The 26482-nt window shown below is 41.3% G+C and overlaps 2 protein-coding genes across 4 annotated transcripts in view; one reads left to right on the top strand and one right to left on the bottom strand.

Moving 5' to 3' along the window:
• cacna2d4a (calcium channel, voltage-dependent, alpha 2/delta subunit 4a) overlaps positions 1 to 26482 on the bottom strand; it is a 79304-nt gene that overhangs the window by 34048 nt on the left and 18774 nt on the right. For 2 of the 3 annotated variants that reach the window (XM_070929336.1, XM_070929337.1), the window contains exons 25-26: positions 25948 to 26075; positions 23686 to 23754 (exon numbers count right to left, since the gene is read on the bottom strand). In XM_070929336.1, the coding sequence (XP_070785437.1) occupies positions 23686 to 23754; positions 25948 to 26075 (197 nt within the window). Of the gene's footprint in view, positions 1 to 23685; positions 23755 to 24852; positions 24967 to 25947; positions 26076 to 26482 lie in introns of all 3 variants that reach the window. The other variant, XM_070929335.1, reaches the window with a different exon arrangement.
• lrtm2a (leucine-rich repeats and transmembrane domains 2a) lies at positions 410 to 16689 on the top strand. Its single transcript, XM_070929338.1, has 6 exons — positions 410 to 568; positions 12406 to 12635; positions 13546 to 13671; positions 14166 to 14254; positions 14770 to 14927; positions 16169 to 16689. Exons 1-6 carry the CDS (start codon positions 490 to 492, stop codon positions 16687 to 16689), a joined length of 1203 nt encoding a protein of 400 aa, XP_070785439.1. The 5' UTR covers positions 410 to 489.

Here is a 26482-nt window from a genome sequence, read left to right as displayed (position 1 = left end):
TTTTCACAAACATGAGCATGCACACACACACACACAGCATTCTGCTGTTTTAGCCTTCACTGCTGCCGGCGTATACGGATGTGTGTGTGTGTGTGTGTGTGTGTGTGTGTGTGTGTGCATTAGTTTGTGTGGCCCTCTGCAATACCAAATTGTTTTGATGTTGCCGCAGATTTCGGATTTGCAAATGTCTGAAGGTTCAGAAACGAGAAAATTGCTCTTTTTCATTCATACTTTTTATTTATCTATCTATCTATCTATCTATCTATCTATCTATCTATCTATCTATCTATCTATCTATCTATCTATCTATCTATCTGCCTGTCTGTTTGTCTGTTTGTCTGTCTATCTATGTGTCTCACTCGTCTTTCCTCTGTCTCTCTCTCCTCAGGTGTTTTGGTGTAGCTTTTCGCAGTCACCGCCCTAGTGGAGGCTGCAGGCATGGCGGCTTGACACCCCCTCCGACAGAGGAAGGCTGCAGAGCTCTGTGTCATGCCCCCCCACACCCAACCCCCTGGGGGCACCGGCCTGCCCCTGCCCAGTTCTACCACCCACCACCTGGCCAGATCTGGTGAGTCGCCAAAAAAGGAAAAGCAGATCGAAAAAATGAGAGAGATGAGAAAAACTGTCAAGAAGAGGAGAGAAATAGGGCTTTGTTCCGACTCAACTCTGCTCTATTTTATTACCATCTATTGTACTCCTGACTGCACATGAAAGGGGGAACCACTGTCTGTTTTGACAGCTGCTAATGTTAGCATGGCCAGACACACACACACACACACACACAGAAGGATGAGGGCACTGAGCACGCTGTGGCCCTGTGCCAAGTCCGCCAGTGAAATGCCACATTACTGTATGTATTAATACAGCCGGCAGTCTGTAGAAACAAAACAGCATGGGGAGGGAATGGTGGGGGAGGGACCTGCAGGTTATTTGTCTGCCTTTCTGCTCTTTTCCAAACGTTCTTACCTTTCTTTCCTTTTCTATCCCTTCTTTGCGGCCCTTTCATTTCCTTTTCCTTTCCCCCCTCCAGTCCTTTCTTTATCTTCCTTCTCCAACACATTCTTCTATTCTGGTTCTTCATTCTTTTCCTCACATATCTCAAATCTTATACCATGGGTACACTCAGTCACAACAAAAATCCATCAGAAGTCGGGTGGCATAGCAACAGATACGACTGCTGTGTGCATGTGTGTGTGTGAGTGTGTGTGTGTGTGTGTGTGTGTGTGTGTTGTGGATTAGACAGTGGAGAGGATGGATCCGGCTCTCTGAGAGATTCCAGACACTTCTTCAGCTAATAGGCAAACATGAGAGCTCCTTTCTGCATTCTTTCTTTCTTTTGTTATACATTTAATATGACACAAGCGCACACACGTGAGCACATGCTGCGATCTCAGCAGGAAACAAATGACTTACAAAAAAAGACACCATAAAAACGAGAATCTTCGTCTTCCTGTTGGAGAGGTATTATTGTTCCAGAGGTGTCTGGCAAAAACGCCCCCACAAGCTGCTGTGTAACACCGGGGACACTAAATAACAGGGCATCGCCATCTGTCAGAACCTCCACACACCCACACAGCACCTATAAGTCGATAGATACAACTCCCTCTGGGCCGCTCAGCCTCCCCTCCATCTCCACACCTCTTCTTTGTCTCTTCACCTGTCCTCTACCTTTCCTTCATCCTTCCATCCATCTCTGCATTCAGTTCAGTTCAATATAACTGTATTATCCATCTCTCTTTCCCTCACTTAGTGTATTTCATTAAGCTTTATCACCATAAGTATTGCATTAATGGTATTGCTAAAGCCTTTTAGGAATAGGAATCCAAACTATTCTCTGTCAGTCATCAAAAAAATTCTCCTTCAGTCTCAGTGTCTCTTCCATGCAATTACGCTCTTGGCATGAATTAAACACAATATTGCCAAACCAGTCTCTATCTCTCAGTTCAATTTAATATTCTGTGTTGAGACAAAGTGTGCATTATCAATATTGCCAAGCATTTTTACGACAGGTGTTTTTTTCTGCCTCTCTCCTTTACTTTCCCACTGTCTCTCTGTATTTTTCTTGCAAAGCTTAGAAGCTCTCTGATCTCTGCTGTTACTCTTCAGCATCCTCACACACTGTCATACACACACACACGTACTGAGTCACTGGAAGATGCGTATAATAAGAGTAGAGAGGGATAGGCACACCATCAAATCAGAGCCAACGAATTCGTCAGGCTAGTACAGCACTGAGAATGACAGAGTTCAAATCATCAAGGACGCATTTCCCTCTAAAGCTGATGAAGTTCATTGAGAAATGGAATTTGACAGACAGAGCAGACACAAAAGACGTGTTTCTATGCAATATCTTGCTAATATTGTGCAAACCTTTGAAGTGTTGCAAAAATCAAAGGTGTGCTTTCATCAGCAGGGCTCCAGCAAGAGCTCGCTGAGAGACAGAAAACAGATCAACAAGAAGTGTCCATATTCTTCAGTGTCAGCTGGTGTTGGCCATATTTTCAACTAATGGCTTTACAACTATGATGAAACGTTGTAACCTACATGAGACAGGAAGTGATATGACATTTCTGAAAGGATGTAGAGGATGCTTTATGGGTGTTTCAAGTGCTCAAAGGCAATATTAACCCGTCGTGGCAGAAAGTAATTCCTTTGTGCCAAATGATCAATAAATGCATTTCCATCGCAGTTTATTGCATAATTTCTATATTAGTCAAGTGGTTTTATGATTGATAGATGGTTTTATAATCAGGAAAAACGTCCATGTTCTCAGGAAAGATTCCCATTTTAAATCAAACTGCAAATGCCAAAAACAAAGGCAAAGAGATGGAATAAAAACACTCATTCTAAAAAATCAGGACCTTAAGTTACCCTGTATAAAATGGTTTATAAGCTTTATCAATGGTTTACAAATGCTTTAGATCAGTTCAAAGCTACTAATACTACTAATACTAACAACAAGACAAATTATTAATGGCACTCCATTAATAAATACTTGTGGCTTTCACTCTTTGGAAAAAGCCATCACAGCTGCAGTTTAACGTGTTGTTAATCATCATCGTTTGGTCCGTTTTGTCCTGCTGGAGCATAAACACCAACCAGAGGATTTTTTCACAACCTTGCAACCATAAAGTTGTTCTTATTAATGGCTTATAACTGATCTATAAAACATGAGTAAATGTATTAACCATTAGACCATTAGTTAAGACTTTATGAAGGCTGAAAATAAAATTCAGACACTGAAAAGAAAAAAGGCGACAGGGTTAAAGGAGCTTAAAAGTGACAGAGAACACCACAGAAAAAGACAACGAGAGCTGAAAACGAGTGCAAACTAGAAAGAGCGAATATGAAAATGTGAGTGACAGAAAGAGTGAGACAGAGGAAGCGAGAAAACAAGGATGGAAACAGTGGGTAGCGGAGAGGAGGTGGAAGAGAGACGCAAGATCAAAGAGGCGTAGTGAAAGAAAGGATGAAGGAGGAGAGGCGAGAGAGGAGAACAGAGAGGTCTATGAGCGACACAGGGACCATATGGTGCCTCCAGGCCTCCACGATCCCAGCAGACTGTCTCATCTGACACAACACACACACACACACACACACACACACACATTTGCACACAAGCAGGCATGAATTCATCCCTATTCACACACACGTAAACACACACTGTAGCTTATCTGATCAGTAAGTGTGTGTGTGTGTGTGTGTGTGTGTGTGTGTGTGTGTGTGTGTGTGTTTATGCACCTTGTTGCAAACAAAGCTGGCAGATTAACTGACCTCATAGCTTCTAATCAAAAGAGTGACAGAGAAAGTGACAGGAAGAGAGAGAGAGAGAGAGGGTGAGAGGGAGAAGGATTTGGCTTTGAATGTGGATCTAATACACTGATTGAGGGTAAATATTTGGTTTGGAATGGAGCCATAATACAGTGACTAAGGTTCGAGCATTATGCTGGGAGTACAGCTGTAATACAGTGCAGTGACGAGGTTTGGAACAGGGCCACAGTAGAGCTGAACTGGCTGTAACACAGTCAGCTTTTTGTCCGCCTGCAGCAGCTATCAGGTTGTTAAATTGATCGGTTTGATTTTAACTCTATAAAGACATTAGTCAGCAGTGACAACATACTAACAAACCAAATCCATCATGGTGGGTTAGTAGCTGGTGGCACTTTTCAACCCTGCTGGGATGTTGGGTTTGGCATGAAGCCACAGCAGTATGATACAGTGTGTGTGTAGCAATAAGTTTGGAGTAGAGCCTGATCCCTTCACATACTGTTACATGAGACTTGGAGTTAAATAGAAAATGGAATGACAACTTGTTGGCAAACAATCCAAAGCATCTGGGTAATTCAAGTATGTAATCAATAGCTATTTTAACGTAATAATAGTTCTTTTGAGAAGTAGGGATCGCAGGTAAACTCATTAATTCCACAGATTCATCTTTTAAACAACAGTGTTCTCCGCTGAGGGAGAATTTGACTCTTTTATTTTCCACCATGAACAGTTTTTTCCTCTCTCTCCTACTCTGGTTTGTATCATTGATCTTTCTAGCAACACAGATATATTATCTTCTGTCAGGGCACTGTGGCTTTGACCCCTGACCTCCTTAGTGGCTAGTAATGTTTGTGATCCAGGAATTAAAGTATAGTTTGTTGTTGTGGTCTGCTTGGCTACCAGTGTCATGTAGGAATTAGAAGATTTCTACTGCTGAGGTGACCTTGAACTAGATCCAGCTGTGCACGATGCATGCAGAAACCTGAGCGCTCATGCCTGCAAGCACAGTGCACTCGGTTTATTTACCCTTTTTCTTTTGACCACAGTTTAGTTTGGTGCAGGTTCAACAGGAGTGTGCCAGATGAAATGCACAAATACATGGTGCTGGCCCACTTTCAAAGGACATTGGCAGGGATAAATCTGGATAATCCCCTGCACCACAAACAGCACCACTCCAGTTCAGCACTTCACAGAGCAATACTATTACAGTATTACACTCAAAGCAAGTCCAGTATGGATCCAGTATGAGGCTGATAAGCTTTCACGATCATAACAAGGCCCAAATAAATAGAACTTTACTCGCCAAATAAACATAGAAAATGGCTGATAATGGTCCTGGATAATATAGCCATTTGAGATGTGCTCGATTTGTCTTAGTGAACACTCCACGGGGCCCTGAAAAGGGCATCTAATTAGAGAGATAAGAGCTCTCAAGCACTTTACAACCAAGTCTAATATTAGGATCAGAGCTACTACTTCACATCTGTCTATCTATCTATAGAAAAATGTGGCTTACAGCACATAAAACAACAAAATAACCAACTAAAAACTGTGTGTATGTGTGCGAGCTTTGGATCAATACCATCTGTCCATCCATCCCTTCTGAGGAATGAGTGGGCATACATTACATCCTGTCACACATCCAAGGCAGAATCTATTCTATTCTAGACACATCGATGCGGATGTGACATCAAAAGCCAAGTGTCCTTCACTTTCTCTCCAAATTCTGAATGTATTGGTCTGAGGCCCAGTTGAGTGGTCAGTAGAAAGCAATGCTACATCCATCAAAGAGATGCTGTTACAGTGAGATATGTAGCCATTATAGTGGATTTGCTGAAACTGCTTATGTTTTACTGGTAATTTGTTTTCCATCACTTCTTTCCCCGCTTTGTTCACATCACTTTATCTCTCCCTCTCTTTGTCTTACCTGTCACTCATGCTAATTAATAGCCACTATCACAAAAACTATGTCACTGCATGTCATGCTGTCCCATGGGCCATGCTTTTGTGTGTGTGTGCGTCACTACAAATTGATACAAATATCATGAATTAGAGAGGCAGATCAGCTTACATATTACCCATTCAACCCTCCAAGTCAAAATAATGATTCTGTCTTGCCGATGCAGAATTCATCACAGGAGGAATGGACAGGGGAGACAGAGACAGAGTAGGTGGGAGAGAAATGGAGGATGAGAGAGGGACAAGAGTAAACAGAGAGGGGTGAAAGAGAGAGTCTGCAATAGAGAGAAATATTGGAAGTAATCCCATAGGGGTTAAGAAATAAAGTATAAAAACCAAGATTTTGGAGAAAGACTGGTACAATCTCTTCTCTCCTCATCACACTGTCAGCAAGAGTACAGCCTAAACCCCTACACCCTCTTCCCTGCTTATCCTCAACTGCTGTATGTATGTGTCAGTGTGTGGTGTGTGTGTGTGTGTGTGTGACCATGACTTCCTGTGTGTGAGTAAGCGATTATACACGGTTGTGCCTAAGAGTCAGGCGGAAACGTTGTGTGTGTGTGAGAGACGAGATAATGTGGGTTAAATGATGGGATTTGATGTGAACCACAAACTTCTCTCCCTATGCCTCCTCTCTTCTTTTGAACGTCATCTACAGCACTTGGTTACCTTGTCAATGTTGAAATAATGTGGTGGTACTGCCGGGACCTTGATAAATGGTAAATGAATGGTAAATGATCTCACTTATATAGCGCTTTTCAACCTTCACGGTTCCCAAAGCGCTTTACAGCTAAGTCTCATTCACCCATTCACTCACACATTCTGACCGAGCTGCCATGCAAGGTGCTGGTCTCCATCGGGAGCAACTTAGGGTTCAGTGTCTTGCTCAAGGACACTTCAACATGACGGGGGAAGCCAGGGATCGAACCCCCAACCCGCTCTAACCAGCTTTACCTCCCGTGCGACAGTGCTAACCACTGCGCCACCATGCCGCCCTTTGATATTGTTGTGTATCCTTTTATGCTTCTTATATTGAGCCTTAGACAGAAAAACATATAATGAGAAGATATACTGAATAGTGTATATAGATTAGAGACTCAAACACACACACACACACACACACACTGGCTGGCTATTTTCCATCTGCTAACTAAATGAGGTCCCAGGTAACAGTGGAGATCAGACATGTAACAGCCAGATTACACAGACACTGTTGCTGTAGAAGAAGCAACACAGTGTGTTGAGATAATATAGATGGGAGACGATACATCATATATGATAAATTATAATTTTTCTTCTCCTCATAGCTGTCTCTGTTACTAGGTGAAGGCGTTTTTGTGTCATCACTTCAATAGAACCAAACTGGGTCCTTGCAGCCACTACAATGCATACAATTCATATAATACTATATAATATATGTTGTCAACATTATGCCACCATTATTGCTACTATTTAAGTTGCTATTGCTATTTAAACAGTTTGAATTATGCTACCCCTAAAATAAGCTAAATGCTAAAATAGAAGTGGATTAAGTATCTTGACGGTTGATTAGGGCTGTGAATAAAGATCGTTTTCATTACTAACGTCAGAAAATAGTGATGCTCATCACAATTTTCTAAAGCCCAAGGTGATGTCTTGAAATTACTTGTTTTGTCCAACCATAGTTTAAAACCCCAAATTATTAATTTTACAATGGTATAGAAGAGAGAAAAGCAGCCACTCCATACATTTGAAAAACGGAAACCAGCAAACGTTTGTTTGATTCCTCGACTAATCATTTGAGCACTAAAAACATACAATTAGCAGATTGTATGTTTTTCATGCTAGAGAACAACACATCCACTGAGGATATTCAGATATTCAGAGGTTGTTATCTACATGTAAGTGGAGGCATACTGTAATGCTGTATCAGGTAATCTATCTGGTATTAGGAGTCACAGGAGTCGAATCTAAACTCTGTGGCGTTGCAGCAGCAGGATAGATTTGGGTCAGACTCCGGCACAGAGGACCAAGTGAAACATTAAAGACTCAAGAAATACAGGCGAGTGAGTGTGTCGCATAGAGGACAGCTGGCTGTTCTAGTAACAAGATAGCAGCACACTTGCATGGAAAACAGCTTGGCCCCTGGTAACATGCAACTGGGCTCAGTAACAGAAGAGCCTGTGGTGATGACATCATAGCCGGGTCCAGTGTCACCCGGGGGCCCCTGGATATAAACTTACAGACAGCTGAGGCCCCCGGAGTTGTCAAGCAGTGTTGCCTAGGAGACACTGTCAAACATCCCCACACTTACAGGACAACAAGAGTCATATATAGTTTCACTTAGTTTAGGTTTTGTGCCTATGAATGTGACAAACAGTAAGGATGACACATTTACAGTAGTTTAAAACCAGAAGTGTGTCTGTTGTATCAGCAGAACACCACAATCCTGCACACAGCCAACAGTTAATTATCCCAATTCAAAGATTACCTGCGACTAATGTGTCATTTGTCACTTCAAACACACACGTACGCAGAGTGTAGATGGGTGTGTTAGTTACCATGCTACCTAAAAGGAAGCTTAGAAAGATCCTCCAACCGGGCAATGACAGAAACACATTTTAAATAATAGCTCTTATAATCATTAACTTGATTCATGTGCAATTTGAAAGTAATACTTTTATTAATATTGCTCAATCTTGGACTGTACATTTTTCAGAAGCGTCCCTCCTGACAACCAGATGGGGGTGTTGAGAGTCTGATGGGCAATACTGCTCTAAGAGTTGCCTCAGAAGTCTTGCTTCAATCAAACAGGAACATCTTGTTGCATTTTAATGCTGTGTTTTAGTTTCCCAACGCTGACAGCATTGCCAGCATACATTTGGCAAAAATGTCAGCACTTTTACTGCATGTGTTTGGGGATTCTTATAAAAAATTCAGTCTGAAGTCTGTTTGGACTGAATTAAACTGCACAGAACCACTTAAACTTATTTGGACTGAACCTCCCTATCTTCCTCTGACTGTGGCTGAATATTTTCCTTCTGGTTTGGCTGCGTGGAGCACTACAGCAGAGAGGATTTGGAGCAGCTCAAATGAGCCTAAACAACATCCACCTCCTCCACGAGAGCAGCTAAAACCACTCACCATAAATGTTGGAAGATAGGCTGCAGCACTGAGGGAGGGTGGGAGGGGATGAGGGGGAGTTATAATGTACAGTAAGAGAAGGAGAAGAGAGGAAAGGGGTTGTGGTGGGAAGAGAGGAAAGTAGGGGTGAGGGGAGAAAGGAAAACCTTCACAAAATAAAGCCCAGAGAGATGAATGGTGCACAAAGACGACCGCAATTTGAAATTTGAGATGATACGAGGGAGAAGCAGCAAAATATACACAATTTTTCTCTCTTTGCCCGGCTCTCTTTCGCTCTCTCTCAGTTGTATAACAGTGCTTCTACCTCTGAGCTACATTGTCCTCATAAATCTCCGGCACCACTGTACCTTTTCAAATCTGTTGTGGGAAATTCACTGCTACTGTGCAGCAAAATCCTTCCAGTTTCGTAAGACGGCACAGGACGCTTCAGGATATTTCAAAATCTCTCCTTTCTTCCATTTATGAAGTGGAGTTAATTTTCCCAGAGGTCAGGATTATACTGTCGGATGGAGCAGAGGGGATAACACAGGAACAGGAGAGAGTTCACACACTGATCTTTCTTACAAGGCCACAGCCTTTACTTTCTGACTCAGAATGCAAAATGAAGCAGTGTCCTGGTTGAGAGAGGTCATGTTCTGTCTCGCAGGTAATCTGTCTGAGAAAAGATCCTATTTCTAGACTGTTGTTGGAGTATATTCTCAGCACTATACAATGTAGTTTCCAGATGTTTCAATAAGTTAAATGGAAGATTAATCAAACGACTGTGAGCCTTCCATTACAGCTGAACAATTACACGTCTTTAAAACTAAATCACCATTTTAAAGAAACAGCTGCTCTTGCAATTTTCACTGAGCTCTCATTTGCAGAGATTTTAATTCAGAGATGATTCACATTATTAAAGGAATAGTCTGACACTTTGGGAAATGAATGAAATGAAATCAATTTATTCACTTCCTTGTTGAGAGTTAGATGAGAAGATTGCTACCACTTTCATGTCTGTACAATAAATATGAAGCCAGCAGCTGGTTATCTTAGCTTAGCATACAGACTGGAAACAGGGAGAAACAGCTAGCCTGGCTCTGTTAAAAAAACAAAAAACCCAACACCCCTAAAGCGTAATAGTTGTTTGTTTAATCCGTGCAAAAACCAAAGTGTAAAAAAAACATGTTGTCCTGGGGGGGAGGGCTATGTGCCGGACTATTTTGTGGTCGGGCACAGTCAATTTCTGGAGACTGTCGTCACCGTGAGGTTAGGGTTAGGGTTAGCTAACTAACAGGCTAGCTGTTTCTCCTTGCATCCCGTCTCTATGCTAAGTTAAGCTAACCGGCTGCTGGATGTAGCTTTATATTTCCCAAAATGTCAAACTGTCCCTTTAACGATGTTTTGAAGATAAAGCATTCATTTTCACCAGCTGTGATGACATCTGTCATTAGCTCAGCAGTAGCTGATTAACATGAATTCCATACCACCAATGTAATATGTAATAAGCTAAATTGACAACATCTTCTAAAGAAAACTATACAGATTTACTTACAAGTTTGAAGAAGTTGGTTTGAAAAGAAAAAAAACTTTAGGAAAACATCAACAAGAAGCAGCTGCATCATTTTATCTGACGGGTCAAGACATTTTGTCATGCTCAATAAACACTTTAAATACTTTAAATACAGTGGTCGAGATACTTTTCTCAAATCATTCTGAATGCATTGCTCATCATTTATCTTTAATTAGACTCACGTTAGCTAGTAGTGAAACTGTAATTTCCTACATTCTGTACATTCTCATCTGAAGTCTGTGACCAGTTTAAAGGGAATAAAACATGATTTTACTGGCACATAAAGGATCCTCTCGACTCTCTTTCTCACTGCACCGTTACAAACTTCAGATTTTTATCAATGATGAGACACAGAGGCCCTCAGGAAAGTCAAGTTACTCTAAAATAATGATATGACTGTCATTAGGCAATCACTCATATCTTCTGATATTCGTCACGTTTTTTTTTTTTTTTAAACATATCACAATGTCGACTGTGCAGTAAAGGGCTATTTCACAGAGTTTCATCACACTTACAGCCAGACGGCCAATATGTGTGGCGAAAGGGAATTAAGTCTTGAATGTGTGTGAGAGGAAAGAGAGAGAAAATGAGAAGGGAAGCAAATTTAGAGAAAAACAGATGGACTAACAGAGAGAGAAAATGCAACAACCGGGAGCGGGTGAGACATAGTGTGACAAAAGGCAATGGCACGCTGAGAAATAGATGCTAATAATATGCAGATGATGCAAGTGATGAAATCTGCTGGTAGAGCAGAAAGTCTTGTAAAAAGTGCTGCGTCTGTGTCTGGAGTTTAGACAGAGTAGTTTTCTTAATATCACGCTTTGTTGGTGTTTAACACACACACACACGCACGCACAGGCGCACAAGCATATGCCCCCACACACGCGCACACGTACACACACACACACACACACACACACACTCATATACACAGAGAGATAAGGCATAAGTCGTGCTGATAAGCCATTGGATGGAAACAAAGTCAGCCACTGTAACGAGACACTGAGGGAATACAGAGCAGTCCCAAGAGACTTGAAGTGAAAGAGAATGAGAAAGATAAAGAGAGACAAGTGGGAGAGAGAGAATTACAGAGTGGTAAGAGAGACAGACAGATGCAAAGAAAGACGGACAGAGAAACAAATATATAATACATAATATGAAAAGGCACGAATGAATAGGCCTGATAGATGCCAATAAAGACAGAAAGCAAGCAAAAAATGAAAGAAAGAAAATGCAACCAAAACATGAAACAGAATGAGAGGAAAATGAAAGAAACAGAGATAATGAGTGGAAATTATGAAATGGCTGTACTCTGCAGGAAAACAATGAGTTCAAAATGAAATAAAACAGAAGGGATTTCCCTCATGAGTGTCACTCAGACTGCTGTGGGATGCACACAAACACAGAAAGACAAAGAAAAGCCAGACACACTCACTCACAAGCACGAAACAAAACACACAAAGTACAGCTTTTTTTGAAAGAGATGGCTTTGACTGTGCAGAATAAACTGCTGCCACAGAAATAGTAGCCAGAGTAGGCTATAAACACACACACACACACACACACACACACAATTAATATAACTGGTCTGGCCATGTTTTGGTTCTGCTGCGATCTTTTAAGCAGAATATGGCTTAAACAGGAAGATTATCAATTTTTGATCACACAAACAGACAGAATCAGACCTCAAACATCCATGAAAACATTGCTTCTGTTTTCCTTTTTTTCCCCTCATCTCTTTTGAATCTTTTCTCCTTTTTACATTCTTATAGACAACTGTAAAAGCATCTGTGACTGGGATAGTTCTGGCTCTGGTTTTTCTTACTACTTACTAACACACATCTAACAAAGTGTACTGCAATAAATTGACAGAATGACTGATGATGATTGATTGACAGACTATTTCACAGACAGGTAGGCTGACCATGTGTCTAACAAACTGATTCTTTGGCTTACTTTAAAAACTAAATAATCATGTTTGTTTTCTCTCTTTTCTCCTCAAGTCTTCCTCTGTGTACTCTGCCTCCTGGCGGTGCTGCTGCCACCAGCCTCCTCCTGCCCACCTCCCTGTCTCTGCTACTCAGATGGCCTGGTGGTGGACTGTGGGGGCCGGGGTCTCTCCTCCCTGCCTCCTCTTCACCTCCTGCCTCCGGGGAGCCGCTCCCTCCTGCTAGCCAACAACAAGCTTGCCTCGCTGGGAGCCTCTGCCTTCGCTAACCTCTCCTCTCTGGAGGTCTGCAGCCCATTGTTTAACAGTTGAACATGGTGTTGTTGCGTGGTTGTTTACAGTTGCATGTGCAGTGTTTTGTGCGCTGACCTCGCACACTGAATTTCCCTCAGGACAATAAGTGATTCAATATTGTGAGTCTGCAGATCACCTCTGCCATCAGTCTGAAAGTTAGGAAAAGTTGACATTTTCAAGGTTTTGCAGGGCTACTCACTATTAGCATATTGTGTGCAAAGTACAACCAAGTTGGTATTTAAAATATAAGAGCTAAAATGTAAGGATAGTTACTGCACCTGCTAAAATGGCTGGATAAATACAACCTCATTAGTTACAACATCTGGCTGCTGTTTACGTCCAATCTTAAATACTATTCCTGTTTGTTATTTAGCACATCAAATACAATGGATTGGGTTCATTCAGAGTCAATGGTTAACAGTAAAACTGTTAGTTATCTATTTATTTGTTAGAGTCCATTCTCAATCATTTCCTTCCAGAAAATATACAGTACACATGATATATGTATCCCAAAGGTCAACTCCCTAATTAGCTGAACTGAATGACGATCTACTTCCACACCGCTAAGCATCTATCTACTTTAAAGAGTCTGTCCTCCATTCTGACTGCCTGTTACACTGGTGATCTATGTAGATTTTTACATTTATCCTACCCGTTGCACCCGATGTGAGTTACTCTGAATAGGGGAGTGTCAGCTTAAGGTATAAAATTTGCGTTAAAGTTTTGTAGCATTTATCTATTTTTTAAGCTTCCTCTAGGCATTATACATGAAGTCACTCGGAAAGGGTTTCTGAATTTTTTAATTTCACTTTCCATTTTCAAGTCGTTCAATAAGAGCATCAGCTAAGTGTCAAAAACGCAATGTGTACGTAAGTGAAATTGTAATTTTTGTGTATTTTAGGAGCTGGACCTCTCTAATAACTACCTGGATAATTTACCTGCTGGATTATTCAGAGACATGTCCAACCTGACAAGACTGACTCTGCACAACAACTCACTAACAGTAATGGACAGAGAACTCTTCCAGGTAGGCACTGTAGATCATACCACACCATACTACATCGTACAGTCTATGGTACAGCTCACTAACAAGACAAGAAAAGCCATGCCATCAAATCAGCCAATCCACCCAAAAACTATGTGAACAGAGAAAGAAACTGACAACGCTACTGGTACACTGTTTCAACTGCTGGTCGAGGCTCTACAGGCTGTTCAGGAGTAGAGCCAAGCTGAGCGGATATACATGACTGGGCTCCGGTCCAGGTGTTAAATTAGTAATAAACCATTTGCTCAACACTTTCATCCACTTTTATCTGAACCAAAGCAGGATGAGCTTGTGTCATGACTTCACTTGGGACCCTACATTAAACAAACTTAGCGCATCAAGTGATGCTAGCTGTGCCCCTTGGCAACAGTGGAAGAAACCAATAATACTAATACAGGATGAATTTTGATAAAAGTGTACTGTACTGTATGAGCAAAGGGGGATAAACAAAGGGTTTTGTTTTGATGTTTCCACAGGGTTTGGGGGGTCTTCAGAGTCTGGATCTGTCCCTGAATGGTCTGTCCTCTGTTCCTCTGGGGCTACTGGACGAGCTGCAGAGCCTCAGGTAGACATCAACACACACTCTATATACTGATGTGTTTAAATAAATGTGCTCTTACAGACCCCCAGAGCAACTACTGCAAGATAACACTTTAACATTATGAACATTATTACCCTCCTCTGGTGAGGGAATTACAGAATAAAAGCTGAGGAGATAAATCCGATCAGAAGAGAGCGACTGTTATTTATTAGCAATAAGTCATGTGGTGATCTTAAAAACTTGAATTTTTCCCCACCAAACTTTGATTTGGGCACGATGTTTGAGTTTTAAATTAAAATTAGATTGGAATCATTAATTTTGACGAGTGAATGTTGTAAAATGATAACACAATATGACGATATCACCAATATACAATTACAATGAAATTTGACATATGATAATACTGAATTATTGCACAATAGTGGTAGTACAGTACATGTATTGGCTGTCGTTGTTATTAGCTGCTTTTTAAATCATTGCCACAAGGGTAAATTCTTTCCTTCTGCTGGAGATAAGAGAAGAAATGCATTTTGTCATAGGTGGCTGTCTCTAGCGGGTAACAGGCTTCATGGTTTGGAGAGGGCAGCGTTTGAGCCACTTGCCAACCTACAACACCTGGAACTGGGACACAACCCCTGGGAATGTGACTGCAACCTCCGCGATTTCAAACACTGGATGGAGTGGCTGCTGTACAGAGGTAGATGTTTGATTTATGTTACAGGAGCTTTGAAAGGGTGCGTTTGATTTCAATTAGGGGACGGGACGAGAAGACAAAAGAGTGAAGAAGCAGTGGGCAGAAACTAGAGAATGCAATTTCACCTCAGAGATAGCTGGGTGTGTGTTTCCATTTGTGCATGCTTGTGCTTCTAGCAACATAATATTACTGTGTGGATGCACATTACCATGCTCATTGTGTGTGTGTTATCCACGTGTCCTTGCGGGCTGTTAATACATCAGATAACCACAGCTGCTCTCCGCTCTCTTTTTATGTGTAAAAATCTACATTCACCTCAGCGCCTCAGGCCTCAGCTGCCCCGCTAATGAAGCATCTCCTCTCTTTTCTGCTCCATTCTCCTCTTTGCCTCAATCTGCTCTCTTCTGCTTTGCTGGGCTCTCCTCTCCGGCTCAGTTCAGCACACTTCAGACGGAGAGACTGACACACGGCGGACATGATCATTTAATAATCATCAGAGCAGCAGAGAAAATTACAAGGAGAAATGTCGTAGTTGGAACATGAAAGCATGACAGTAGCTTTTAAAAGGGTAGATGATGCACGATATGTGTTGTAGAAAGTAAGACAAAGCACTGAACAAGTGTGAAATGCTTGGTGACAGCAGCCTGTGTTGACTTCTATCTCCCGCAAACCACTTCAAGCACACACAGCTATATTTGGAGATATTTGGAGAGCAGAGGGGATTCTTTTGTCACACGCCGAGATAAAAGCATCTGGGGGCTAAATACCACTTTCCTCATTCTGTCTTTCTATTATCCTCCTTAATCTCATTGTTTCTGTTGCTTTAACGTATCTGAGGGCGCAGATCAATGGCTCTCTAACACGCAACCTTGAGACGAATACTATGTGTGGAGATAAATGCAGCATGTGATGATAACAAAGTAGATCCCCTCCCTCCTGCCGCTTGTGGGAATTAGTGACTCAGATATTTCTCTCATCCACACACACACACACTAGAGCTCTGCTGAAGCTAGGCATGTCATCTCATGAATTATAGAAGGGCTTAGTTGAGGCTATCTCCAACTTAGTGAGGAGGGCACAGCAAACTTTGTGTGTGTGTTAAGTGATGTATGACTCATCCCAGTGTTGGTACCCCCGTCTTTTCCTCTCTCTCAGTTAATTGGTAGTGCTTTACAGGCATAAGGCATTTTATAAATGACCTCTCCCTGTCCTCCTGTCTTTGCACCTCTTTCTCTCTACATCAGGGGGGAAGGTGGACGCGGTGGAGTGCACGCTACCAAAGGATCTGCGTGGGCGAGACATCCGTGGCGTTCCAGTGGAAATGTTCAACTACTGCCTCCAACTTGAAGATGAGAACGGTGGAGGGGGAGGTGAGGGTTCCCGTTCTGGACAAGGAGGCGCTCCTCCCTGCAGCAGGAACGCTCTTAGCCCCAGTGGGGCAACACCAATTTCTGACAACAGCAACACTGGAGATGACTCCTCTTCAAACGTGGGTGGTGGAGGAGGCGGAGAGGCCCCCTCAGATTGCGTCCGAGCCCGTTACAGACCCGTGAGTGTTCGCCGCGCCATCGGCACAGTGGTGATCGCAGGCGTGGTCTGCGGCATCGTTTGCATCATGATGGTTGCAGCCGCAGCTTACGGCTGCATCTATGCCTCGCTGATGGCCAAGTACCAGAGAGAGCTGAAGAAGAGGCAGCCACTGATGGGAGATGGAGAGGCAGACGGGGAGGATAGGGAGGAGAAACAGATCTCCTCTGTGGCCTAAAGGAGTGACAGGACGGGGGAGGGTTGGCATGTCAAAGGGTGAAGGTTGGAAGGGGCGAAAATTAAAAGGGCTCGAAGAGGAGAGAGACGAAAGAGCTTGTTTTATGCACACAGACAGTTATGGTATCTCTCCCTCTGACTCTCAGACTGACACCTTTCTCCCAATATGTGTCTTCCTTTCTTGTCCTCTTTCTATTTTTATCCTTCTCCCTTTCTGTCCCACTCTCTAACACACTCCCTCGCGTACACATACCTTATCTGTTCCCTGATTTTCCTCCATTTGGAGCCTTTCTCACTGCAGTATTTGTGACCAATCATCCCTCCAACTCGCCTACCAACCACCTACTGCTGCTCTTGGCTGCTGCTGAATTTATCATTACATTGGCTGAAAGAAAAAATGATTTGGTACTCTCTCTAGTATGAAACATATCATTTAAGCTGTTACAAGACACTCATGGTGTTCGGTCAGTCAGTATTTGTAAAACTGGATTGAATTTTCAGGGATTTACAGTATGTATGGTGTCGATTGGACCAATATTCACAACAATGAGAATAATTTGTGGTATTAGGTAGAGCCCAGCTCTTGTTTTGTTTGCATCTTTCTCCTCCTCAACCTCTCCAAAGCCAGTAGTTCCTCCAAAAAACCAGGACCCCAGCCCAGATCCCTTCACCCTCGCCTGGCCTAATGCTCCTCTGACGCTCCCTTGTACCTCCACGTCCCAAAGAAACAGAAGAAGAAAAACTTTGTGGACAAACATAAAGAGATGTCATTTATATAGTCAACGCCTCTCTAGCGCTTTCCCACAGAGAGAATACTAGGGACACATACAGGTTATATGTTGGTTATATGTCCCCTTGAGACTTGTTAGGGGTGTTTAATATGGAACAGGAAACCATTTGGATTGACAAAATGGTTATTCGTGGATGGCTAAACATTTCAAATACATGAGGTAAGAGACAACAGTCAGATATTCTCCCCTATTTGGACTAGATCTGTTTCTCTTTGGACCTCCTCTCGACCAACAACATCCTCCACAGACTGGAGCTGTGTATGAGATTCTACAATGAATCTTATTCATCAGTACAGCGGGGAACAAACCATGTTATCTGGAATTTGAATTTGCTGTATTTGTCACTTTCCCTCGGTATAAGGCTCTTGCTTACTCGATGCTTGTTAAATGATTATGATCAGTATCTGGACAGATCAAAAGCCTCTTATCATGGTGAAAAAGCAGAACTAATTTTCTGGTATTACTTGGACTGTGTTTGGTGGTTTTAATGAAGTTGTTGAGATTTTAAGGAGACCACAGACTTTGCTTTGAAGCAAACATTGTTTGTTCAGAGCTCATTTTCAGACTGATTTCACCCCTCAGAGGTGAATGTTTGCTACTATGGCACGGAAGCACTATCTCAGAGAACCTTGTCTGCTGGCAAGGACTACAAAAATTCATCAAAGGACTACAAGCTTCAGACTCCTGCACTTTATTTCCCTAACCAGATCCCCTCTGGCCTCCCTCTCCCTCCTCCCTTCCCTCTCTTTCTTTCTAACATGGACGATTTGCCCAGAGGGATTATAACGAACAAGGGATTAAACAAAAAGACGCTGCTACTTTTTCCCCCTCCTCCTCATCCCTTTATCTCTCCATCCATCTTTCCATCCAGTGCTATTTATGGAAAGTTTTTCACGCTTCCTTAAAGACTTCCACCTCCTTTCTTTCCTTTCATCCATCCCTTCTCCCATACTGTTGTCCTAGTGTTTTTCCTGAAAGGCCAGCAATACGCAATGGAAGTCGTGTCACCATAACATGAAAATTGTGTTACTGCCAAAGAGTCCTTCTGTTATAAACTTAGTAATCATCACTTATTTGAGTTATCTTTCAGTGCATTCACAAAAGGGTAGTTTGTTTGCTTTACATAGTGTTTTCATAAAAAATATGTATGTAAACATTTTTGTGTCTTCAGTGATAAACAATTAAAAAAATCTGGCTTTCATTGCATATTGCTCCCCTGCAGTAGAACTATTGTTCTCAATTTTGAATTGGCTGGAAATAAACCTATATTAATAGTGTGTTATCTTATACCTGGGTATGACGCAGATAAATATTATTATATTAGTCTCTAATATGGTGTGTTGGCCCAGCGATCCCCGAAATGTTTTTTGACGTAACTGTTTATGGTTTTCTGTATCAATTCATGATGTATGTCTTTTGTTGTGTTAATGATTCTATGTTTTGTTTTGTTTAAGGTTTTAATATCTCTCTAATGTTTGTTTATTCGTCGTGTTCATTTATTTGTGTTCAGTACTTGGTAAAGTTTCTGCAAGAGGCATAGTAAGAGTTTGGCCATTGAGAGTGAAACGGGCCCCATGCTGCTGTCTCGTCTCTCAAATGCCTCAGAGTGACATTATTTAGCAGTCACGTAGGCGGTAATCTTATTGTTTAATGTGATTTTTTTCATGCAGCGCTATAGGACCAGAAGAAATGACAAGAAAAAGCGGCAGGTTATAGTCCTGGTTAAATAATAAAAATGTCAAGGCTAATGCTTTGTATGAAATGGGACATGAGAACAAGAAACCAGTACTGAAGATACACTTTTATCCACCACCCTGACATCCAGACACATACATTCTTTTTTATGAATTTATGAATATTACACAACTTCTTGTGTCAGAATAGTTGCATAATTATTTGTAGGAGACTGAGCTGGTGGGAAGTCAAGATGCACAAAAAGCTGGAGTTTGCCCTCCGAATATTTAATCCTTCAGTACAGTACTGGTCAAGTTTGCATTGCAAATGAAGTCTAGACGCACTTTAGCAGCAATGGCCACCTCACTACTGTAAAGAGATGGAGAAGACGAGCAGGTAAAAACAATTTTCATATGGATTTAAATGAATAATTGGCATGTTCAGGGCATGTGTGATATTTTAAAAGCATTTGTATGACGTAAGTGAATTTCACAGGGTCTCTGGGGCAGCATCTGAATAAAAAAGCAATGGCTAAACTCTGTCTATGAATCTCGAAACATTGTCTTCTCACCCCCTGGTCTGCAGGTCTTGTGTTGTTGGTAGCTAAGTATCTTAGCAAGCTGAAACCTGTTCCTATAGCCTGTGTGTAAAGAATAATAAATTATAGTTTGTTACGTAAAACTGCAGCAGCCATGATGACTGAGGGCCTCAAAGACTACATTGCCCAGAAATCTATGGTGTGTTGTGTTATTATGATGATTGTGATTATGACAATGATGATATGATGATGATGATGATGATGATGATGATGATGAAGCATTTTCTGGTCAATATGCATTGATTTAAATAAAAACATATCACACTTATGTCAAATTTACATTCAGACCACTGACAAGCTTTGAAAGACTACAACGACGAATTCTTTCAAAATTATCAACAGCACAGAATTAAATAAGTAAGCTATGAAATTTGTAGATAGAAAAAAAATACCTTTATAGACTAAATGCTGGATATTAGACATTAGATATAGACTGCATGCAGAATTGGGTAATTACAGTAGCCTAACAGTATTTCTTAGATTTTGATTTGTATTTCAAATAGTTTTTGTTCCATAAGTAGTTTTAGGTCCTTTCTCGTCCAAAATGGAGGGAAGGAGATGATTTGCAGTGTACAAATGACATTTTTGCCAGAAAATAAGATGTAGGAGATATAGACAGAAATTCAAGTGGAATAAATACACAGGGTCAAATAATCAGTCATGATAACAGCTCCTCTGTATGCTGTACCTTATCTCATTTTCTCTGTCCCTTGCCCTCTATCTCCTTTCACCTATTTCTCATCTTCTCTCCCCTTCCCTTCTCCTTTCACTTATCTTGTCTCCATTTATCTTTCTGTCGCCTCTTCTCCTATCATTTTTTTAGTCTTTTCACCTTCTTTTCTCTCATCCCTGCCCTCTTTGTCCTTTGCTCTGTCTGGTTTATTGTGTGTCTTTTTTCACTTTTTCACCTCCCCCATCTTACCTCCTTTCCCCCCTCATTTTTCTCCTTATTCCCGGCTTCCTCAGCTCCTCCTCCATGTCAAATATCCTTTATCCTTTATTATTTGCCTACTCTCTCCCTCTCTGTCTTTTTTTATTTACCTACTTATCTCTCTTTCTTCCCCTCTTTCTTTTAGTCTGCTTCTCTGTCAACAGGAGCGCATTAGGTTTATTTACATACAGCCTGTCACTTCTGCCACAGAGATATACTAATCCAATGCTGAGCCTTTGAACAGTATAAACACAGAGTTTTTGTAGTCGCTGTTGACTGATTTTGGATCAACCTCTGAAATACCAAATCCTTGGCCTTCATCACAGGAGGAGACATTAAATCTACCACCAAAACAGCATGAAAGCTAAACACAAAATGCAATGAGACACTGGTGAGAAAACCAACCAGATTCTGTTCAGACAAACACTGACACCCAGTGGCCAGAAATGGAATCAAAATCTTGTTAGCGGCTTACAGCCATGCAAATATGAATTATTAATTGCATTTAACAGACACTCCAAATCACCTATGAAACACAGCTCTGTTGCATACAATAGCATCTTTTTATCCACGATTTAATCTAAAAAAAATGCTGCCGTATTATTTGTGCAAACCTGCAGCAGGGCAGTGTGGATAGTCAGGAAGTCATACTATATGTCAAATGAATGGCCCAAGCTCGGGCGACATGGCTGCAAATTTCTGCTGCTGAAGTGTTCCTGAGCAAAATACTGAATATGAAGCAACTGTTTTTACAGTGATCCAAATTTGCATATAACAGATCAGTTTAGAATGTTTTTTGTGTTGTTGTTGTGTACAGAGCATTTTCTGATTTTATAGTATATACAAATAATCTTGTTCAAACTCTAGATCAAGGCATAGGTAGATCTAGCACAGGTAAAACACACTCGTACAAGTACATTATTCATGCCAAAGGTGGGTACAGAACAGCTTTGTGGTTGTGCATGTGTGTGTGTGTGTGTGTGCCCCTTGACGAGGCAGCTTTTGAATATCCCCTTGTGTTCAGATGGTAAACGTGACCCTCGATGAGAAAGCCGCCCTCACTCGCACAGATGCAGCAAGAAATAGATGTGAAGAGGAAGTGAGCGAACAAAGAAATAAGAGAGAGACTGACACGACAGGGAGAAAAGAGAGTAACGAGTGGAGGAGAAATACAGAAAAAAGAGCGTGAGGAGGGGAGATAGGTCTGACAGCTTGGGAAGAGAGAGGCTAAGAAAAGAGAGATGTATGTGAGGATTTAACAGGGTAAGGAAGAGTGTCAAAGGGTGAAACACGATGAGTAGTGTACGTGTGTGTGTGTGTGTGTGTGTGTGTGTGTGTGTGTGTGTGTGTGTGTATCTTAAGTGTGAGGGTGTGTTAAGAAAGTCAGAGAGAGAGCAAGTCCATAAAACATTGATGCTGCCTTTCCCTCTGTGTTTTTGTTGAAGTGAAGCAGCTGGTAGACAAGCTGTTCCACTTGACATCCAGTGACGCAGCCTTGAATAAATACCTATCTACCTAACAATCTATGACCTTTAACCTGATCTACCATCAACATACACAAAAATCTTTCTTTAGAAAAGCCAAAAATCCTCTTACTCTACTGTACTCTTACTTTCCAAGAGCTCTGGATTCAACATAGTGATGTTCATGTTTCCAAGCAAGCAGAGAGAGAAAGAATTAAGCAAAATGGAGAAAAAAAGAGAAAAAACTATAAGAATGAGAGGCAGCGAGATTAACAGAGTGACAGAGACACATCTATTTTGAACTCTTTCTCACTTCTCCCTGCGCTCCCTGTTTTCCATTTCCAAATATAACACGATTTTCACACCTGAGACAATTTCTACGAAAGCTGTGTAATACAGATAAGCGTGTGTGTTTGTGTGTGTGTGTGTATGAGTGTTTTTCTGTCTGTCTAGCAGCGTAATGAGACACCAAATGCATGCAGGAATACACTCAGACATGCACACACACACACACACACACACACACACACACACACACGAGCTCTCAGGATGCAGCTCCAGAGAGTCTGTTCTCACTCAGATAGTTATGACTGATGAGTGTGTCAGTCACAGATGGCCTTACCAAGACAAAACACACAGTAACACACACACACATCAGTAAGCAGTGAAACAAAGCCAGAGACTATGAACAAAATGTTTCTGTGTAAAATACACACTCAAGCACAGACACTCTCAAATACATCTCCATCTTTCCGAAGTGAAATTAGAGATCAGAAGCCACAGAAGAAACCAAACACATCAAAGGTGCAGTACTCTCCAAGCACCTCAGTTACTGTACATGATCAGAATTAGAGCTGGACTGATACATCAGCAAGCAAATATTACTGGCAGGTTAGCACAGATGTATTAGTATGTCTGTGTATATGTAAAAGGAAACTGCTGAGCAGTAAAGTGCAGCAGTAAATGTTTTGATGTTCATTCTCAACCTTGGAAAGGACCTTTCAATCACATCACATGACCTTCATCAGCAGATGGAGTTTGCCCAGTTGTCATGGAATTGCAGGTGTTCAAATTTCCATTTTATCAGTGCACTGTCAGGACTTCTTGTCCCTGCTGGCTTAAAAGCTGAGGTTTAATTCACAGCTCACAAAATCCTCTTGTCCTCAAAAGGCCTTATTATCATATCAAGAGCAACTTCCAGTGAGTGCAACAGCAGAATCAATTTAACCAGATTGCTACCAGCAATCACCATCCAATTAGCAAGTTCAGATGTCACCAACAAATCGACCTATCAATTTTACCACATGCAACAACAAGAAAAGACAGAGACAGAGAGAAAGAGCCCACAATGAAGGGGCATTTAACATGCAGGGAGAGGGAGCTTTGCAAAAGTAAAGTTTAGAAAGAGAGAAAACATTGCAAGTGCATGTGAGGAGAAGAGATTGAAAAGGGGTGAGAAAGAGAGAGGGAACAGAGGAATAAAATGTGTGTAAAAGACAGACAAAGAGAGTGTGTATCTGAATATAAATTGTCATCCTACCTCCAGCGATGGCAGTTTTCTTGCCCACCGTAACCGTGACAGCAGTGGTAGCAATCACTATCCTCCCTGCTGGTAGAGCAACACACACACACACACACACACACAATTAGCAAGAATTTACAGTACTTTATCAATACATGCATATGGAAACATGGATGCATGCAGGGACATCACAAATACTCCTTCCAAATTTACACACATGCATGAGTGTACGCATGCACAGGAACTGAAAAGGAAAATGTTCCCAGAAATATTTATTTTCTCACATACTGAACACATCATGTGTACGCCTGTGAACACTAACAGTGATAGTGACAGCTGAAGTGTTAGTACAGATATGCCAAAATGTGTTTGGAAATATGTGGGTGACAGATTGACTTGGACACGGTAGGTAATATTTAATAAAGTCATGCATTCGTCTTCTGCGTGTCTATTCACAGCCTTCATGCCAGCTGATGCCAACTGTCAGCAAGCCACAGATTCCAGCCAGATTAACAGTTTAAGCGTTATGTAACACAGAGTATGAGAGCTAATCGGCTAATACACTCATAACAGAAGGACTCTGTGTGTGTGTGTGTGTGTGTGTACTGTGTGTGTGTGTGTGTACTATGTGTTTCCATGCGCCCTATGTTTATATTTCTCTTATTCCCTCCTTGAAGACAAAACTGGTCTATACCTCCATGACAATCATGCATTAAGAAAGTTCTGCGATTTTGAAGAGAATGGGATTTCTTTGTTTTTTTTGCCGTTGAATATTGTAACATAATGTAGTAAGAGAATGACAGAGGTAATACAGCCAACACACTCTTTGAAACCAGATTGTTTTACTTCTCAACAAGAATCAATCGAAGACAGAGGACATACCGACCCAGCACAGAGCAAATGAACCAGAAACAGCACTGACTCCCTAAGAGAGGAGAGGAGGTTCCCATACTTTGATTGCATGCTCGTGCAGTGAGAGAAAGAGAAAGAGAGAAGGAGGAGGAGGATGAATGAAGAAAAAAGAAATAGAGAAAAAGAGCAGAGCTAGAAAAAGACAACGTACTGTTAAAGAGAAGGGTGAAGAAACAGCACTCGTCATGCTTTGAAATTAGGGGTGAGGAAGAACAGAATGAGGATAAATAAAAAGAGGAGGCATGCCAAGTATAAGTAAACATTTTCCTCTACCCTCCTCCTCCTCATCCGCCTCCCTTCGTTTTCTCCCTCCCTCCTCCGCTTGGAGCTCCACCTCCTCTGCACTCGAGGTGGCGCTATAGTCAGCCTCATAGTCCCTGAATGTATCTGAACACAACAAACTATATCTAACATCAACCTAAAACATATAAAAGACCATTTTTGTACATTTGTACTTAAATGTACATTTGCACTTAAATGATGGTGGTATGATAAAATGTTTCATTATATGATCTTAAACGTGAAACATTTATCACCATCTTAAAACAGGACTTCAAACTTTCTAAAGAGTGAACATCCTTTACTCCTCTATCTTTTCTATGTAATGTCAAGATTTTAAATCATCTGTAGATTCGGTACATACATACATACTTACTGTAAGTAAGTGAGGAAGTGGATATGTACACACACCCTGTATTCTGTCATGAGGAAGGGCAGTATTAGCAGCCTCATTGAATATGAACATCAAAGTCTGCACTTTGCACTATGTAGTGAAGATTAAAGTCAAATTCCTCTCCTTTGTTGCTGCCTAATGCACTTTGCGGCAAACATGTTTTTTTTAAAGCACTTTAAAAATGCATGTCATTCCAATAAGAAAATGAAATCCAGAGGCAGAGAAGGGCCGGGCTCAAAATCCCATCGTTTTACTGACTTTCATCTCTCGTCTAGATTCAAAGATGGAGTTAAGTGTTAGTATGATGTTATGATGAACATGACGACAGTAGCTGTTAATTTGTCACTCTGGAGCTGCTGATTATTCTTCACGACAGCAGTGCCATTCCTAGAATACAAGCTATGGTGAAGAATAAACCTAAATAGAATATCCGTCAAGGTTGGATTGACTCTTTATGGGCATTTTGCACTGAAAAAAACTTTCCAAACCTGTGTTGGATACAAACTACATAAATATACAATGAAGTAAAGAGAAAGGAGCAGTTGAAGCCTGCAGGCTGTAGAGAAATCCGCCTGTCACTGAGACTTTTGGCTCAACCTGCTGAGTGTGGCTGAGAAAAATTGGATATAAAAAGCACAAAAAGTTTTTTGTGTGTCCGTGTGTGTGTGTTTGCGCAATAAAGGTATGTCCTCTACCTCTAGTCTCCTGTCTGGGCAAGTAGAATAGAAACTGTCCAGCTGGGTACTCGGCTGCTCTGCGGTACCACACCGGGAAATGGTCCAATGTGAACATATTCTCCTTGTCTGTGGAGGTCAGGAAAGACCTGGGGAGAGACAAAAATAAGCTTAAAGAAAAAAAAATACTATCTACTGCCTAAAAAAAGGGTGAGAAATTGACAATATGGTGAAGAAATGATGAAAGGATGTTACTTAAACACGACAGCAAAAAAGTAATGAGATGAAGTGAAAAATAAATGAAGGGGGAGAAGGACAAGAAGAAATGAACAGGGGTCAAGAGTGAAGAAGTGAGACGGTTACATTCAAGGGAGATAGGGATGTAGTTCTTTCAGACACAACACAAATATATCACATATACTGTATGCTGTATGTATGTTTGTGTGAGCAACATTAACTGTTTTTGCATGTAATAATTTGGGATTCTTTACAGGAAAGTATTCCTTAAAAAATGTTTGACTTGTACACTCATTAACAGCTGCCCTTTTATTGACCA

The sequence above is a fragment of the Enoplosus armatus genome, chromosome 22 (genome assembly GCF_043641665.1).
Source record: "Enoplosus armatus isolate fEnoArm2 chromosome 22, fEnoArm2.hap1, whole genome shotgun sequence".
Lineage (NCBI taxonomy): Eukaryota > Metazoa > Chordata > Actinopteri > Centrarchiformes > Enoplosidae > Enoplosus > Enoplosus armatus.
Note: the sequence above shows the minus strand (reverse complement) of the source record. Positions and strands in the feature narration are given on the sequence as shown.

What these genes read in the sequence shown, in the direction of transcription:
- lrtm2a (XM_070929338.1), top strand. Translation starts at nt 490, where the DNA reads ATGCCCCCCCACACCCAACCCCCTGGGGGCACCGGCCTGCCCCTGCCC. An exon ending in CTAACCTCTCCTCTCTGGAG is followed by an intron (nt 12,636 to 13,545) that starts GTCTGCAGCCCA and finishes TGTGTATTTTAG; the next exon opens with GAGCTGGACCTCTCTAATAA. An exon ending in GGAGTGGCTGCTGTACAGAG is followed by an intron (nt 14,928 to 16,168) that starts GTAGATGTTTGA and finishes TCTCTACATCAG; the next exon opens with GGGGGAAGGTGGACGCGGTG.